The 17,094-nt window shown below is 48.7% G+C and overlaps 1 protein-coding gene across 1 annotated transcript; it reads right to left on the bottom strand.

Annotated features, from left to right (window-relative positions):
- Window positions 1–6,642: 6,642 nt before the first annotated feature.
- On the bottom strand, window positions 6,643–14,754 carry DMRT3 (doublesex and mab-3 related transcription factor 3). Its single transcript, XM_040090059.1, has 2 exons — window positions 14,316–14,754; window positions 6,643–7,607 (listed from the first exon to the last, which is right to left on the bottom strand). Exons 1-2 carry the CDS (start codon window positions 14,752–14,754, stop codon window positions 6,643–6,645), a joined length of 1,404 nt encoding a protein of 467 aa, XP_039945993.1.
- Window positions 14,755–17,094: the final 2,340 nt, after the last annotated feature.

A 17,094-nucleotide genomic window follows, 5' to 3' on the forward strand; every position in this document is an offset into this window, starting at 1 on the left:
TGGGCCTGGGAAAGACCCACTCCCCAGAAGCCATTGAAGACCAGAAATTATCCCGTTCTTCCCTCCCTCTCTCCCTCTCTCCCTCCCTCCTCATGTCTTTCAAAGTTCTGTAAAGCAATCCCAAATCCAGCCCAATTCCCACTTGTTTGCAAGGGCTGTAGCTACTGATGCCTTTACTGTGTTCACCAACATAGGTGAGAATAGCAAAAGGAGATATGTAGGAGTAAGTTGAACTAAGGCTCCCTTCCCTTTGGAGCCTTAGAAACTTATCACTTTTTGTCTTGTAAAATTTTTGAGAAAAATAAAAACACAAATTAACTTCTCCCTCATACCACTCTTTTCCTGAAAACTAATTATTTGGCAGTGGAGATAAAAAAATGGAAAAATACATCTGGACAAATGTTCCTTTTGTTTATATCTCTGAAGATCATCACAAAAAAAAAAAAAAATTACAGGAGAAAAAGCAAGTAAGAAAGTTCATAATTTACATATAGCTGAACATAACTCTACTAGTGACTAAGTCACATGGTCTAAAATGTAATAACTGGGCTGTGAGTTGGGTTAAGTCTGTGAAAGGTGTTAGTCTCCTGAATAGTGTTTGGAGTAAGGATGGAGCCATGTAGAATATTTCTCTGTAGTTTAGGCAAATTTCTCTTGAGAACATGTTTTTTCACAGGTAGAATAGGTAGTCGTACCAGACATTATGCAATGTCCTTATTTTACTAGAGAAAAAGGCATCTTCAAGGTGAGAACCAACTGATTTCGGTTCCCAGGAAAGCTGCTAGCTGTGCAATGTGAACAGCTGCAAGCACCCTTCAGGAACCTGCTCCTAGTGAGGCAAGGTATTAATATGCAGAGGCAGAGAAACTTAAACTTTCACCACAGTTCTCCCCCAGGTACAATGGCCTGTGAGGATTGCTTCTGCATCCCTTGTGCCATTTGGATCTCAAAAGCAATAAAGTGATTTTAAAATATCTGGATTTGACAAGTAGCACAGAAGTATTTCTCCGTATTTCAATGTCTTTGTGTGCGTGGTGGATTTCACACCTCACTCTTCCCGTTTTATACTCGCCATGGCAAGAAGGAACGTCAGCAATGTGCAGAGGGGCTGGGCTCCAAAGAAAGATGTTTCCAAAGGTGGCTTTGAGCTTTGCTACGAGCAGCAAAGCAGGAAACCTTCTACCAGGTACCACAAGCACCCTCACGGTCACTCTGCTGCCACACTACTCACTTCACTCTGCCCCTCTCCTACTGATGTGTGCCCACCCCTGAGGGGCTGCAGCCCCAAGCTGATCATGTATGGTAAGATTTTCTGGTACTGCTGGCCCAAATGCCATGGCGTGCTCACCCTCCCCAGAGAGAGGAGCAGGAAGCCAGCTCCTCCCTGAGCCACACAAGTTCGGGGAGAATGAATAGGTTTCATTGTGTCTCAGATCCTGCTTTCTCACTTTTTCCTCAGCCTTTTGCTGGTTCATGTAATCCACTGCCTCTAGTGGGAAAAAAAAAAATAAAAACAGGCAATTAGTACAATTTTGTCACAAGATTTCTGGTTTTATCTAGGTGTTACAGAGGAGAAGTTGGAATGCATAAAGTCCATAAACTCAGAAGAGGGAGGAGGAAAGAGCCCTAACAGTGTTTACCTTAGGTCTCACAACTTTTAGTCATTTTATGACAGTTGTTTGCTCAGGACTATTTAAGGGTAATGCTGAGGTTTTCAGGAGAATCCTTGCTGAAGGCAATCACAGGTCAGACACTGAAAAGCTGCAGACTCTCTCTTGCAGAGGAAAAAATCAGAAAGAGAATCTTACCATACATGATCTGGTAAACACTATGTTCTACTCTCTTATTTACAGAACAATTAAACTCTTCGAGAATTTTCAGATAAAAATAAATCATTGTAGCAGTCATCTTTATCTCATAGGGAGGGGGAATTCTCCCTCAGGTTATAGGACAGAGCAAGGATGTAACCTTGCACAGGTTCCTCCTATCTACCTCTCAGCTTCATCTCCTGCGTTGTTTGCAAAGAGATAAAGTCGCAAACTGCACTCCTAAGGCACTGTAGATATTTTCTTTCTGTTGCAGCTTCAGGAGAGCACGGTCTCTGGCAGCAGGCCTCTCTAAAGCATATTTCCCTCTGCAGAGGCCAAATCTCTCTGTGGATGTGATTCTCTGTATCCACCCTCTACAGGATCTGGTGGTGATCTGAGGGTTGGATTCGCCAGCAAAGGTCAGGATTTGGCCTGTGTACAGGGATCTTTAGTGAATGTGGCTCCCAAGCACTGCTGCTAATGTGGAAATTAATGAAATTAATCTCTAGTGAGGAGCACAACCCTTGACCAAGTTTCCCATCGCAGCATGCATGCGACACTGAGTCACACATGGAATCCGTGACAGAGCAGAAATGCTGCAGGGAGCACATTAACAAAATATTGTTTAGGATAAAAAAGTCTTGTCTTTGTTATCTTCCGGTGGCAGACTAGAGTGAGAATGTTAAATACTGTATTAAGTTAGTTTTTATAGGGAAGGGAGAAGAATGATGCGTCAAAGCTAAATGTCCACTAAAATTGAAGTTTGGATAGTATGCATTCAGAAATAATTTTATTTTCCAGTAATGACAATATGCAATATCACATAAGAAATGAAACTGAAGAATTGATCTTATTCTTCAAATACAGGATAGCTTCAATATCAAAATTAACATATAAATTCAGCATAAATCTTATTTCCCCACTCACGTCTGCTGAGTAAACGCACATAAAGAATGAATCACTGAAACAGTATACTGAGAGAATCAAAGCCATTTTTCAGAGATGCCAGCACAAATGTGAGGTGAGCCTGTTCACCGAGCAGACAACAAATGTTGCAGAGGTGGCCCTTCAGACCCACGAGGAGCACAAGTCAGGGACCCCCCAGGAAAGCAGCACAACACCAGCAAGGACAAGGCAAGGGGCGGTTTGGTGCAGGACATCCCCACTGTGCTGTGCTCACCCCTGCTGTCCCTGGGACTATTCCCTTACCTACAGGTATGAGAGATACCGGAGAATGTCACATCGGGGCTCTCCGTGGCATTCCTTTGAGGGAGAAACTATTGTTGGTTTTGTTTACATCACGGTTGGCCTCAACCGCCTTGTCACAGCCGGCGGGGATTTGGCGATGCGCCCCTGGGGCAGCCGCAGCCTCTCTGCAGAACCCACTGCACCGGCGTCTGCTGGGTCTGAGACCTGGACTAGCGGAGCTGCGAGCACAGGGGGATCCCTGTGGCATTTTCCGGAGAGCTGACAGTGAAATCACACCTCTGACAGGAGAAAAAGCAACCCTGGGGCACGCAAGAGAGGCTCCCGAGGGGCTGCTCAGACAAGAGCAGGAGCACGGGGCTGAAGGTCTCTTGCTCCAAGAAAGCCACAGCTGCACTAGTACAAACAAACAAAAAACCAAAAAAACCAAAACAAACAAACAAACAAAACAAAAACCCCCCAAAAAAACACAAAAAACCACAAACAAACAAAAAAACCCCCACACACACAAAAAAAAAAAAACAAAAAAAAAACCAAAAAACACCAAACTGAACAAAACAAAACGCACACACACACAAAGAAAAAAAAAAAAGGAAAAAAAAAAAAAAACCACCAAAAAAAAAAAAGGGGGGAAAAAACCCCACCACAAACCCAAAACAAAACAGAAACAACAACAACAAAAAACCACCCCAACAACCCATCGGACTCTGAGACCCTAAGAGACCTCACCAGGCTCAAGGCTCTTCTTGATACTTGAATTTTTTTTTTTTTTTTTTTAATTTTATCTTTCCCCCTCAGGGGGCTTCTGAGCATCAATGCTTCCAGCTTCAACCTTCCTCATCCCAAAGCCCTCTCTTCCTCAGCATGACTTATTGCTCCGACGAGGAGATACCCTTGATTTGCCACAAGATGGAGCAGGGAAACACAAGTTTTTGGTGCTGCACCGGCCGGACTCCTGCCTGTAGAGCCAGCCTGGACAATAGAAGTCCGATTTCTCGAAGGTATCATTGCAGGCCAACACATATTATTGAAGAAAAAAAAAATAATAATAATCTTCTGGGTTGCTAAAATATTGTGTGGTCAAACAAAAATTACTGTTCACCATGAAAAATTGCATTTCTTATTTTGAGCAGATATATATTCGCTTTATTCAAGGAAAAAAGTATTTGTCAACTGAGTCAGAAGTTATTTTATGACAGGAGAGGCAAGGACTATTTTAACTCATTTCTTTTTTTGGAAAACGGCTTGTCAAAAGAGATAGAACTTTAAAAATCATACCTTTAAATCTGCATTTTTCACCACAAGTGTGATAATAGCTCACTCCATGTTATCCAAGGGTCATCTTTCTTTGAAAGACGTGTCCCAATGCCAAGATGACAAAATTCAATTCTCTGAAAACCCACAGACCACAGAGGGTATGAGCTTTTGCAGGTATCACAGTTTGGTCTTTCTGCCGAAGATGATTCAACATCTGTAGCAAAACAAACACACAAACAGACGAGCAAAACAAACAAAACAACCTCCACTGAGATTCAATTTAAAGTATAGGGTGATGCCTAAGATTTCTGCAGGAAGGAAATCTGCTCAAAACTGGAGCTCCTGGACCTGTCTGCTCTCATCTAGCCCCTGACTATTTCTCTAGGGTGTTGGAGCAGAGTGTTTCACCACCACCTGCCTCTCTGTTTGCAATATCTATTTTACATATTGCTTTTCTCTCCGGGGTGGCTCCAAGATGAATTTGTTTACAAGTGCCATGTGGATGCAGGCAAATCTGTCAGCACACAACTGAAACGCTGCGTTTAGGAAAATTCCGGGTGCTTGTACATTTGCACTTCCACAAGGGAATTTATTTTCTTTTCCTCCCTTCCCCTGCTTTTATGTCTTTGCACTGTAGCGTAACGAATAAGATGCTCTTCTGAACAGGTTGGAAAGTTATGCAAGATGAAGTATCTTTCAGTTAATTTATCCCCGGAGGAAAATAAAGTCATTATTTTATCCTCCTTTTTGTGCGTATTCAGTACCTTTATAAAATGAAAGATTCACAGTGCGCACGAGACTCACGGAACATGAAGTGCCAAATGAGAGCACAGGCATTCGTACCAACAGTGACACCGGATAACATGCCTGATACAATTATATAAAAGTTTTAAAGCCCTAAAGCTTTAGGGTGGCCTCATCTTCTTCTTTTTTTTTTTTTTTGGGGGGGGGGGGTGTGAGGTGTAGGACTAATCCCCACACCTGAAAGAACGGAGAGTCCTTTCATCTGCATTCAGAGGTGTGTTTTGTAAAAGTCCGTTGTCAAGCATACGCAGTCACTAGTGAACAGTTGAAAAAATGACACTAAAAGCTTAACAAACTTCTAAGTGGCCATTGAACTTAGAGGCATTCCTCATCAGAAGCAATTCCTAATGTTATTCAGACACACATAAGATATGCAGTGTAATCAATGCATGCAATCATGCAATAAATTGCTCGAGCCATTATTTTCTAGGGGAAAAGGGAAGTTGCCATTTGGCTAAAAATTATTTTAAAGAAATGCCTGCTATTACATCCTATTTCCTTTTTTTTTTTTTTTTTCTACTTCTACAGAATAGGAAAAAAAGATGCTTCTGAAGCATTGGGAGAGCCTTTTGTTTTCTGCTTTCTGTGATTGTAGCAAGCTCTGCTTGACTCAGCTGAGCTCAAAAATGTCTGCAGTACAAATACAAGAGACCTCAGCTTCCCTGATGACAACTTTTGCCTAATCTCAGTTGCAAGTCTGGGAAGCAAAACCCAGACTTGGGAAAAGAGGTTTCCCCTGACTGCAGCTGCTGGAGCTGGACATTTTAACCCCGGCTGAGAACTAATCAGCTCTCTGTCTTCAGAATGTTATTTGCCCAGTATAAATGACATAAACCAAGATCATAATCTTAGTTTATTTTTCTAGAGTCCTTAGCATGCTACATTAACCTGACAATGCTTAATCTGGTGTTCATTTCACAATACACTTCATGCAATTCACAGCTGTAATTGGTTTTACACTGACATTACACATTTCGACCTAGCCATGGGAAAAGAATAACTCTTAATAATATTTCTCTGAAAAGTGTCCAAGCTCAAACGGCACAGAAGCAGCTCGTGTTAGTTGCACGTGTGTATTACTTTCTTCAGCCTTTTCTTTCACTGCAAGGATGATCACTGGCATAAGATTATAAAGGTCCTTGTTTTCAGTCCATTTGCAATTGAACTATGTCTGCTTGATTTCTAATGTCCTGAGGAGTTCTCAATTATAAAACAGCATTCAAGTATTCTAGTTTAACATCCCCATTTTTTCTGAGTTAAGGAACAAAGTAGACCTTGGGCTTCTGTTTCCATTATGAGTCTTCTGCAGTCCCATAACCGGTAGCCATAAAGCCTTCCTTTGCAAACACACACTCAGCACTAAAGCCAGAGTATTGCTATTTGGCATTATCCAGTGAAGTGCAAGAAATTAAATAAGTTATGTCTTTATTGCTATAGTACACTACCAAGCAAAGTCGCTTCCTAATACAATTGCAAGGGCTTTGTAGAGTACACGTCCCTCCTCTTAGGGGCCAGTGGTTCGGCTGCACTGTGAGTATCGCTTAGCTGTCGCGCGTCAAACGTCACTCTAAGAAGACGTGTTGAGTATTCTCGAGTCCGAAGAATCAGACCTTTCCTCGTATTCGTCTTCCGTGTAGATCGGCTGCTTGGACACAATAGGGCATCCATCTTCGGGAATCGAGATCCTAGGATCTTCTGACGAGCGGGAAGGAAGGACGGGCGAGCTCCGGAAGACGCTGGCTGAGTTGCTAGAGAAAGGGCTGACGTACTGGGACCGCAGCTGGTACTGCTGCTGCAGAGTCATGGTGTTCCACAGGGTGACGTCGTTGGGCAGGAACGGGCTGGACTGGTTCCTCGCCAAAGTGTTCCTCAGCATCAGCGGGTAGCGCGGCGGCTGAGGGAAAGGGTGCTGCAGGGGTACGGCCAGGGGATTTGGCACGACATTGCTGGAATCAGCAGAGAACCTCAGAGTGTCGGGAACCCTGAATGCCGAGCCCACAGACCACTTGGAAGACGAGATGGGATAGGAACCCAGCGTGTGTTCAAAAATGTGCCCGTTGGAAGGCAAAACAAGACCGTCGGATTCTGCGGAAGTTCTCTCTCCGCCGGCCGCTGAGGACCGGCTGGACAGGAGAACCTCGACAGCACTCACCAGGTCACCGCCACACCCCTTCAGGATCAACTCTAGCACGGTTGGCTTCTGGTTGGGGAAAATCTTTTTCAGGACTTCAAGTGGGGGTCTGTTTGCTTTCAAACTGAATGGCAAAGAGACTGTCCCAGAAGGACCTTCTATCAGGAGGTGGTTCTGCTCCGGGTGGTACTTGGGGCTGTCTGGACGGCTCTCTGCGCTCCCACCGTTTTTCTGAACTGCAAAGCCGACCTCATCCACTGAAACTATTTCAGGGCTTTCAGGGTTGAAACAGCTTTTGGCTTTAGTCATGTCTGGGGAACTCCTTTGGTCTGTGTCTTTGTCACTGTAGGTCTCGGCGTTGTCGGCTCCGCTTCCATCACCCAACCGCTCCTCATTCATGTCTGCAAAGAGAAGCCAGAGAAATTAACAGAAAACTGAGGCCAAAAGCTTTTACACAGATCTGAGGATGCTGTCTCCTTAAAGTGAACAGACCAGGACTCTAGGAGAGGGGGAAGAGTGCTTTTTTTTTTTAAGAGATCCTGCAAAAATAAGGTAACTTTGCAATATCCCATGAGAATAAAACTGCAAGAGGATAATGTGGCCTGATCAAGACGTACCCTGTCTCATTCTCCCATGTGCAAGCAAGGAAGCTGTGATAGCTGTGATCGTTTTTCTGCTGCATCAAAGATGCTATGTCCATTCTTTCTCACTGGTTACAAGGCAGCAACACACCACCCAAGTGTAAGCTTTCTCAAGGGAACTTCAGCATTTTCACGTCATAATTCTTCACTCACTAGCACCATCTCATTGTCTGCAAGCTGAAGAGGGCACTTAAGAGATGAAAATTCCCTCGCAGCTCCAACAGCATTGATAGAACAACTCCGTTATGACTACAAATGGAAGGTTAAAAATACTTCAAATAAATACATGTATTCCAGTTCTGGCTCTGAAGAAACAGTTTCCTCCCATAGAAACTGGTTCCTCCTGCAGCAAGAATTGCAGATTTTCCTCTAAACCCTTAAGCTTGTCTGATGCCTTAAGCCATCCAAGCACATACTCTAGAAAAGTCTGGTTTGGAGAGGACATCTGGAAGGCATTTGGTCCAATATCCTCTTCAAAGTGGGAGCAGCCTTAGACAAAGTTTGCTCACATCCCTGCTTAGACGAGTGTTGAATAATTCCAAGGATGAGGACCCCACAACATCTCTTGGCAATTGTTCCAGGTTATTTTGCTTTCTGTGTGCTGAACTAAGAAGGATGAGGGCTGAGTGTGGAGCTGAAAAGAAGCCCATTGACCATGCTGTCTCCAGACAAATGCTCAGAAATCTTTGGTAATGCATGACCAGACCATGGAACCCTTTGAAATAAGGCTGCTTGTCAGCAAGAATAAGGGAAGGATGCTTGCCTATGCAAAAGGGGGTCAACATGCTTCCTTGAGATTGTTCATTGTTATTTCCAAAGAACACAGTTCTGCTGGCTTTCCTCTTTGGGCACAATTACATTCTTGGGAAGCATCAGTGCCTGGGGAGAGGATTGTTGTCCAAGCTGTGGCTGACAGAGTCCACTTTAACCACACAGGGTAGTACTTTTGAACACATAAATGGGAAGGACTCTCTGCAAAAACTGTTTGCTTGTTTTTCCAAGCCCCTGACAAACACCCCAACTAGATAAAGTAGCTGTAAGAGCAAAGCAAAAGTTCCTAAAATGTGCTGATCCTCCCATCTGCCCGAGTGAGATGGAACCACTTAGAGGTGTGCAAGCACCTGAGCCTCACTGCCCACCATCTCCTGCCTTCCTCTCACTGCAGGGACAGGCAGGGCATCTTCTCATCAGTTAGTGGGCTAAGTTTAACATTTAACAGACCAGCATGAGAATAAGCATGGATAATGCAATTCATCCACTAGAGAGAAAGAAGTCAGGGTCTGAGCAAGTGTGAGCTGAGCGAGAAGCCACTATGCTCACCTCAATGGGAGCTATAAATAAAGAAGAAATCCTGGCAGAGCACAGCCTGACGGTGTGAGCACAGCAAAGAAAGCTTTTCCTCATGGCTGAACCCAGCAGAAATGATGGGCCACGCTACAGAGATGTGGGATGCTGCTAATTTGGGCTGTGAAAGATAAGTCTGTAGCTGAGGAATAGAGATGCTCTTACAAAGACCTCACTCCTTTTGGCAGGATAACCCGTTTTGGGGGACTGGCTTTCACACTGGTTGTGCTGCCTGTCTAGTGCAAAGAGAGAAGCAGTAACCCTGCACGCTCTGTATTACAGAGAATGTGTGTTTCCTCTTTCCCATACGCTCAGTTTGGCTTTAGCAGCCAAGGCAGAATGCAGGAATGTTTGCCGACGGCACGTGCATCCTTCCGAGGAGGTGCTAAGACATTGGCAGAGCTCATCCATTATTGAGAAAACGTGAGGCTCGCCCTGCCTTTCCCTTCTAACCCCTTCGCTATGCATTTATTACAAACCTCGGCGAATGGACTTTTTATGCATTCGAGGCTTAGCAGGACATCCAACTACTTCATCCCTGCCTTGACAGGGTCAGGGAGGCTGTTAAAGGAGGATGATAGCCCTAATTTTCACGTAAATAGATTCCCCTGCAGTGACCGATATTAGCAAATGGACTGAATGCGAGGAGAATGTTTCTGAATTACCCCATGCTCGCGTTTACGGTGTATTTTTATGCGATAAGAACAAGTAGCACTGGGGAGAAAATACGTGTTTATTTAAAACAAACAAACAAACATACAAACACCCTCAGATCAGGTATCTCTAATGTATTCCCTCATCCTTACATAATGTTATTTTCAAGATATTTCAGATTGGCCTGTACCATTAAAAATATCCTTATGAGGCTTGCCTAAATTTTTTTCCTGCAAATTCTGAAAACTCGTCCAGCTGAATTTTACACCTTTGTCATCGGGAGACCGCACAGGTGCTGGCTCTTAGCTTTTTTTACAGGGGTAGTCTCTCCATACAGCGCAGCTCACGGCGACCCACCTCGCCGGGCTGTGACACCCGCAGGGACAGAGGCTGAAAACGAGATTTCGGCCATTTAAAATCGAAGTGCTGCTATGAAACACACGCAGAATCACCCTCCGCTGGCTACCGCGGAGCGCGGGCGCTGCTCTCTTTCTCCCCTCGGTCTTTTTGAGAGGGTTTCTGGCTGCCGGTGTCAGGCGGCGCGCAGCGTCGCACCCGCGGTGTCACACCCCGGGGCCCGAGCCGCTCACCTCGGGGCTTCCCTGTCTGCTAGGCTGTCTTTGACTCCTTTAAACACCCTCTGCCCGCCACGCTGAGGGCTCGGGGGAGGACCGGGCATGCTCCGGGGAATGTCCCCATCCCTTCGCGGGAACGGCCGCCACCGCGATTTTCGTTTCGTTTAAAATTGGCACCAAACAGCCATCCTCAAAGGATAGAAAATTTGTGAAGATACATAACAGCCGTGGTCGTATAAACGAAAATTTGTGAGGATACGTTGTAAATGTCCCTGCGTGGACGCTGAATTGTACGAATGTTGCAAGCATGTATTAACTGTGTTTGTATTTTCAGGCGCAAAAATAATGTTGTATTTAGAACGTGCGACCTACTGCTCTTCACCAAAGCTTGTTTTCTTTTCATAATTCGTTAGTTTCACATGAGGATATTCTAGGCTTCAAGAAAGAAATCTCGTCCTCAGATATTTTTTAACGTTTGTACGGGTTTGGGTGTTGTATTTTGCTCTGCGTGAGCTCTGAGGGGTTTTGCTCTATTTCTGGATTTCTGTTGGTGGTGTTTGCTGGGCTTTTTTTTTTCTTTTTCTTTTTCTTTTTTTTTCTTTTTTCTTTTCTTCTTTTCTTTTTCTTTTTCTTTTTTTCTTTTTTTTTCTTTTTGGGGAGATGTTCGCTTTGTCTTTCTGGTTATGATTTTGGGAGGGTTGTTTCTTTGTGTGGCTTTGGGGTTGAGGGGTTTTGTTTGTTTGTTTGTTTTATTTTGTTTTGGTTTTGTTTTTCTTAGGGGAATGGGGTTGTTTTGGTGCATGTGTGTGCGTGTTGGGGTCGTCCCCCAACAACACCTTCTCTTTCAAGGTGCCTGCATTTAAGTATCCCGTTCGTGATTCCTGGGAAAACCAAGGAAACTATTTTCTTACTGATATTAAAAGATGGGGAGTATTCAACAAATAATATGCATGCAGAGGCAGGTACCAACCCAGATCAGAGATGCAGTGCAAATACAGATACACATGAAACAGAACAGGGGGAGAACCGTACATGCATTTACAGTAAAATACAAATAAATTAATAAAGCTGGCACGATATTTACCACAATTCTCCTTGACTATCTATACATTAATAATCAAGAGTCAAACGCAGTAAAGGTGCCAAGTAAAAGTAAAATGGGCGAGAGGCAAAAGCTGTCTTCAAGTTAATAACTTGTCTGGAAAAGTTGATCTAATATTTTGAAACCAAATATGCTTATTCGATATTCCCACCTCTGGCTCCCTGTTAAAATAGCTCGTTCTTTGATTGTTAGGACAGCTCTTTTCACAACACAGATTTTCTTGTGGCTCACAAGTACCTGCTGTTATCCTTACTCGTATTAATGGGAAAGGCTGATACCAGAACTAGCATAACCTTACCACAAAAAGATAAGGCTACGTTTTTGATGGGGTTTTTTGTTTGTTTGTTTGTTTTGGGTGATTTTTTTTTTCCTCCCCCTTGGTGGGTTTGATTTTTTTACTTTTGCTGTCTATTTGGAGGAGTGGGGTGCTTGTTGGCTTGATATGGGTTGTTGGGGCTTTGTTTTGGTGTTGGTTCTAATTGCTTTCACTTCAGACTTTCTTCCCTATATTCGAAGACGTAAATACTCTGCAGGAGTCTAATCCCCGTTCTCAAATTAACACAGAGAGAGCTGCTCTGCATTAAGAAGCTGTCTCTGAAAGGATCAGATGACGACTATAGCATTATATTGTTTGAAAGCCCTGATAACTACTACTGAGAAAAATGTAAGGAAAGGAAAGTTCATGAGCCCGGTATCAGGAGGAGGAATCATTCCAGGTTAGCCAGAAGCAGATGCAACAAGGGTAGTTTCAGAACTTCGCAACTGTCCCACCGAAATGGCCGATCGTAACAGGGATAAAAGCAAAGGGATCTGATTTTACCACATATAGGGAAATATCCTTTTGGCAGCGAAAAAACTTTACACGAGAATAACGCCCTCGGGGAGGAAGGGGCTCTGTGTGTTTTTTAGAAACCGGGTGGACAGAGGGTTCAACCTCTGCTTTTGCGGCGATTTTAACACAGTTCATGGAAGGAGAGAGAAAACCCCGCCGCTCAGGGCACGCAGGACAGCTGGAAATAAGCAAATCGTGAGGCTAAACAGTGTCTGGTGGAAGGGGACAGGAGGAACCTCTCAGGAGGCCATTTTCCACTTTGCTGTCATGCATCCTCATGTTCATAAAAAGCGGGGGAAACAAACAAACAAACAAAAAACACAAACAAAAACCGTCGGTGACAATCAGGGATGGAGAACCACGCGGGTGAGGTCTGACTAACCAGAAAGGCGCCCCGGTGGTCCCGGGGTACCCCGGTCCCCCCAGCCCGGCCTCACAGCGGGCAGAGGGACGGGAGCGGGCGCAGCGCCGAGGGCCTTGATTTATGGAGATCTCCGTTATGTTTTGTTGTTTGTTTGTTTTTTTCGCTCCGTAAAGCTGTTATCGGAAAGTGCTGACTGGCTGGCAAGGAAGAATTTCTCATCAATACACTTTGATTGTATTTTGCAAACAAAATGCCTGTTGCTGGGTAACATTTCACTTGAGCCTGACCTTCCCCAAAAGTTATTGCTATCAGATTCGATTTACACTCTCCTCTCGTGATTACTGTAATCTTTTAAACCGGGAAGTTCATACATCAGGGTGAAGGAAAGTTGAGCGCGCAAGTTAATATCGTTCCTACCCGACAGATTTATACCGCGCTGGCGGATGGGAACTTTGGTTTTCTCGAAGAAACGAGGCGAATTTTTCCCCATCTCCTCGGCCTTACCTCCACGCAGTGTGCGGAGAGCGGAGACCGGCGGGAGGCTGCGACCAGCGGGAAATTTGGGGAAAGACCCCCAAGCCGGGCCCTGGGGAGCTGCCGGCGGAACCGGGCAGAGATGCGGGGGACAGGGCTGCCGCGGGGCAAGCAGGGGTGCCAAGGGCCGGAAAACGGGAAGAGGGTCCGAAACCACCGGCATCCTGGCCACAGGGTGGAACTCAGCCGTGCCGCCGCCTCGGGGGCGGTGCTGGAGGGGCAAAGCCCCATCCGGGACCGTGGACGCCTCCGTGGCCGGACTGGCTCCACAGACACACGGGCCCGAGAGGAGGGAGCCCAGGGCTCGCCGTTCCCGTCCCGGCGAACCGCGTGAAATTTTGTCACAACTTGTCAGTGGAGCGGGCGGGGCTGGCAGCGGCCTGCCTGCCGAACATCCCTCCCGTGAAAGGCTGTCAGCAGCTCCCGCTCAGACGACGGACGGAACGCGGCAGCGGCTCCGGAGTGTTAGTTTTGCCTCCAGAAACGTGTGCTACCGACGGGTCGCACTCACAAGGTGCCCATGGCAGGCGGTGGTTTCAGCACCCCGTGTGTCCCGACAGGACAGGCCTGCCAGGAGGATTGGGCTGCCCCGCTCATCCCCTGCCACCGCCCCGCTTTCCCCGGTCGTCCATAGCTCCAGAGAAGCCTTCCGGCTCCTGGCTCCGCTTTTGGTCAGAGCACCTCCGTGCGGGTCATGTCCGGGAGGCCGGACAGCGGCTCCAGGCCGGGAGCGGCAGGAGGACACGCGGGATGCGGCCCGGGGAAGGTCGAGGAGCCGGCTGCCAGCGGCGACGCTCTCCGGCCCTCTCCTCTAGTCTCGGTAGACGCGATTCTGTCTGGGGAGCGGGCCGGTCACTGCTCGGCTCCGTGCTTTCCGAGAGCGTTAAAGCGCTCCCGGCGGAATTCCCATTCATCCCCTTCCCACGGAGCCCGTCGGAAGAAAGGGAAAAGCCTTCCCCTCCAGTCGCTCCGGCCGCAGCCCCCAGAACCGACAGCCGGGATCCCAGCCCTCCCTTCCCCTTTCCCTCCCGCCGCGGTAGGGCGGTGCCCGGCCCGGCCTCACCTGCCTTGGGGAGCGGCCCCGGCAGCGCGGGAGGAGGCTCGGCGGCCCAGCGGAGGGCGGCGGCGGCCGCCAGCTCGGCCGGGGTCCGCGGCGGTGCGGAGCAGGGCGACGGCCCCGGCGGCGGCGTGCGGGGCTCGGCGCTGCCCGGCGGCCCGGGGAGGGAGCGCAGGGAGTCCGGGAGGAGGCTCTCCAGGCTTTCGTTGGCCTGCTGCCGGCGGAGCGCCACCTGCGCGGCCATCACCCGCTGCCTCTCGATGATGAGGATGCACTTCTCGCAGGTGCAGTCCTTGAAGCGGCAGTAGCGCTTGTGGCCCTTCAGCCAGGACAGCACGCCGTGGTTGCGGCACCGGGCGCACTTCGGCGTCCGCTGCAGCGGAGCCCGCGGCGGCTGCGACACCGGGCCGCCCATGTAGAGGTACGGGGAGCCATAGCCGTTCATGCCCGCGGGAGGAGCCCGGCCGGCTCCGGGGCGGAGAAGGCCTCAGCGAGGGCGGGCGGAGGCCGGGGCGATGGAGGAGAGGAGGCGGGCGGCTCTGCCCGCGGGCTGCGCTGGGGGCGCGGCTCCGACCCCAGGCCGGCGGGGAGAAGAGGCACCGCCCGCCGCGGTGGCACCGGCGGGCAGAGCGCTGCCGCCGGCCGGAGCGACACTGCCACTGCCCGCGCCGCCCCGCTGAGCCCAGAGCCCCTCCGCCCGCCCCCGCCCCCCGCCCGCCCCCGCCGCCACCCTCCTTCCCCGGCGCCGGCAGCCGAATGGAGGGAGAGAAAGATAGAGGAAGAGAGGGAGGGAGGAAGAGAGGGAGGGAAGCGGCGGAGGGGAAGGAGGGGGGAGCTCTGCCTCGCCGTCGAGGCGGCGGCGATGCCCGCGCCGTGCAGAACGGGTTCCTCCCCGAGAGGACCGGGACCGCGGCTGTTGCCACCCACCCCCTGCCCTCTCCCGGCTCAGTCCCCGAAGGCACCCGGGGCTTAGAGATGAGCGGGGTCTAGGAGGTTTCTCCGGGCTCTCTGCGTCGGCCCCGCCTCGAAAGCCCACGGGACGCTGGGTTCGGCGGGACGATGTACGGCTGCTACGGCCCGCGGCCCAGCGCCGCAAGGTAGCGGCACGGGGGTTCGAGATCGAAGTTTTGTCAAAGTTTTGTCCAAGTTTTACGGCTGCAAAGAGAGCAGGAGCTGACAGGGACCAGGAGCTGCCCGCAACAACTGCGCGGAATCGGGCTGCGGCAGGGCTGGAGAGCCGCGGTAGGCACCTGCCCCGTGGGGTCCGCTGCCTCTCCTGCATCCCGCGGCAGGACAGCTACCCAAACGCAAGCGGTGGCTATGGAAAGGAACGTGAAATTCACGGCGAGTCAGGCTGCTCGAAACCTAGATGATAATGTCTGATGCGGCGGACTTGTGGTGTTCTGCATTTCCGTGCGCGGATGGGGTTTCCCGCTGAAACACGGGTGTTTCCCGTGTGGCAGCGAGAACCTTGAATCCGAATGTAATACATTGGCGGAAAAACAAAAAAAGTTATAGGTATTTTGCTGGGGAGAAACAAATTTACTGCAAGCGTTCATCTGCCCGACCCGAACCCATTTCGTTGCCTCAAGATCTCCTCGGCTCTTCCCAGGCACCTCTCCACCATAACCGCTACACGAAATAAATGTTTTAGTGAGGCTACGTAATAATAACAAAATCAGATTTTAAACTCGGGGAGTCTTTCGCCGAGAGAATAAAAGGCACGGCGCATGCTACGAAGATATTTGCGAGGTATTTCATTACTAGGCTCTTTCCTCATTACTTTTCTACTTCCAGAGGAAGAGTGATTCAGAACAGAAAGAGTGATCTTTGTCCCCCGGCCCGTGCGAGGGGTGTGAGGAGGATGAGCACTCCATCTGTAAATCGCACCGAGGCAGGGGGGTGAATCGGATCGGATACGGGGAGCAGCGCATTTTCTCTCTGCGCCAGTAGAACATAATTTTTATTATTATTATTATTATTTTTTTGCTGGCGGGGTGCATGCACTGAACCCTGCAGCGCGCAACCTGCCTCCTCCGCGGTGCCTCCTGCACCTTCGGAGTCCCCGTCGAGGGCAGTAAAAGAAGCGGGCCAAACATTCAACCATCACAAAACCACGCAAAAGATGGTGCGCACCCAACCCATGGAAACGAAGAAACGGGGTGCAAAGTGCCTGCGGGGGTGGTGATGGTGGTGGAAAACCCGACTTCTGCACTCGCTGGAGAGGGTCCTGCGGAGCGCCTCTGCCACCGCAGCCGGCCGGAGCCCGAGCCGAGGTGCCCGGCGCGGCGGTAGGCTGGCTGAGGGCCGGGGGCCCCTCTCTCGCTTGGCCGCACATCGGGCTTTTAGGCTGAAACACCCGTTTGATATAATGCTGTAATCCTTCTCTCATATTCGATGGGAATGGTTTCCACGTCCTCGTATTTGACAACATCCATCCACAGGGCCAGATTCGTACTTATGTAAGCAAAACGTCCCCTGCCTGTAAGTCCATTGTAACCCAACACCTGACAACCCCGGTTCCCATTTCTGCTCGCCGAAAAGGTTTATTCAAGCACATAATGGGATCCCAGCAGAAAGCTTTTCAGACCAAGCGGCGATGGTAAACTGCGCCACATGAACTCCGTTTCCAGGGCTATTAAGCTTTTAATTGCAAAACAGCAGAGGAAATTTCAAGGTGACAATGAGGTGTTAGCAGTTAGCGCCCAGCATAATAGACCGAAAGAGAATGAACGTGCGAAACATATGCCGCAAATAACATTTAGTGGAAAGGGACCAGCTCGGC

Source organism: Hirundo rustica, chromosome Z, assembly GCF_015227805.2.
Source record: "Hirundo rustica isolate bHirRus1 chromosome Z, bHirRus1.pri.v3, whole genome shotgun sequence".
Classification (NCBI taxonomy): Eukaryota; Metazoa; Chordata; class Aves; order Passeriformes; family Hirundinidae; genus Hirundo; species Hirundo rustica.

Excerpts from the sequence above, each read along its gene's own strand:
- DMRT3 (XM_040090059.1), bottom strand. The coding sequence starts at position 14,754 with ATGAACGGCTATGGCTCCCCGTACCTCTACATGGGCGGCCCGGTGTCG. Across the intron at positions 7,608-14,315 it reads GGGGCCGCTCCCCAAGGCAG|ACATGAATGAGGAGCGGTTG; the intron begins GTGAGGCCGGGC and ends TTCTCTTTGCAG.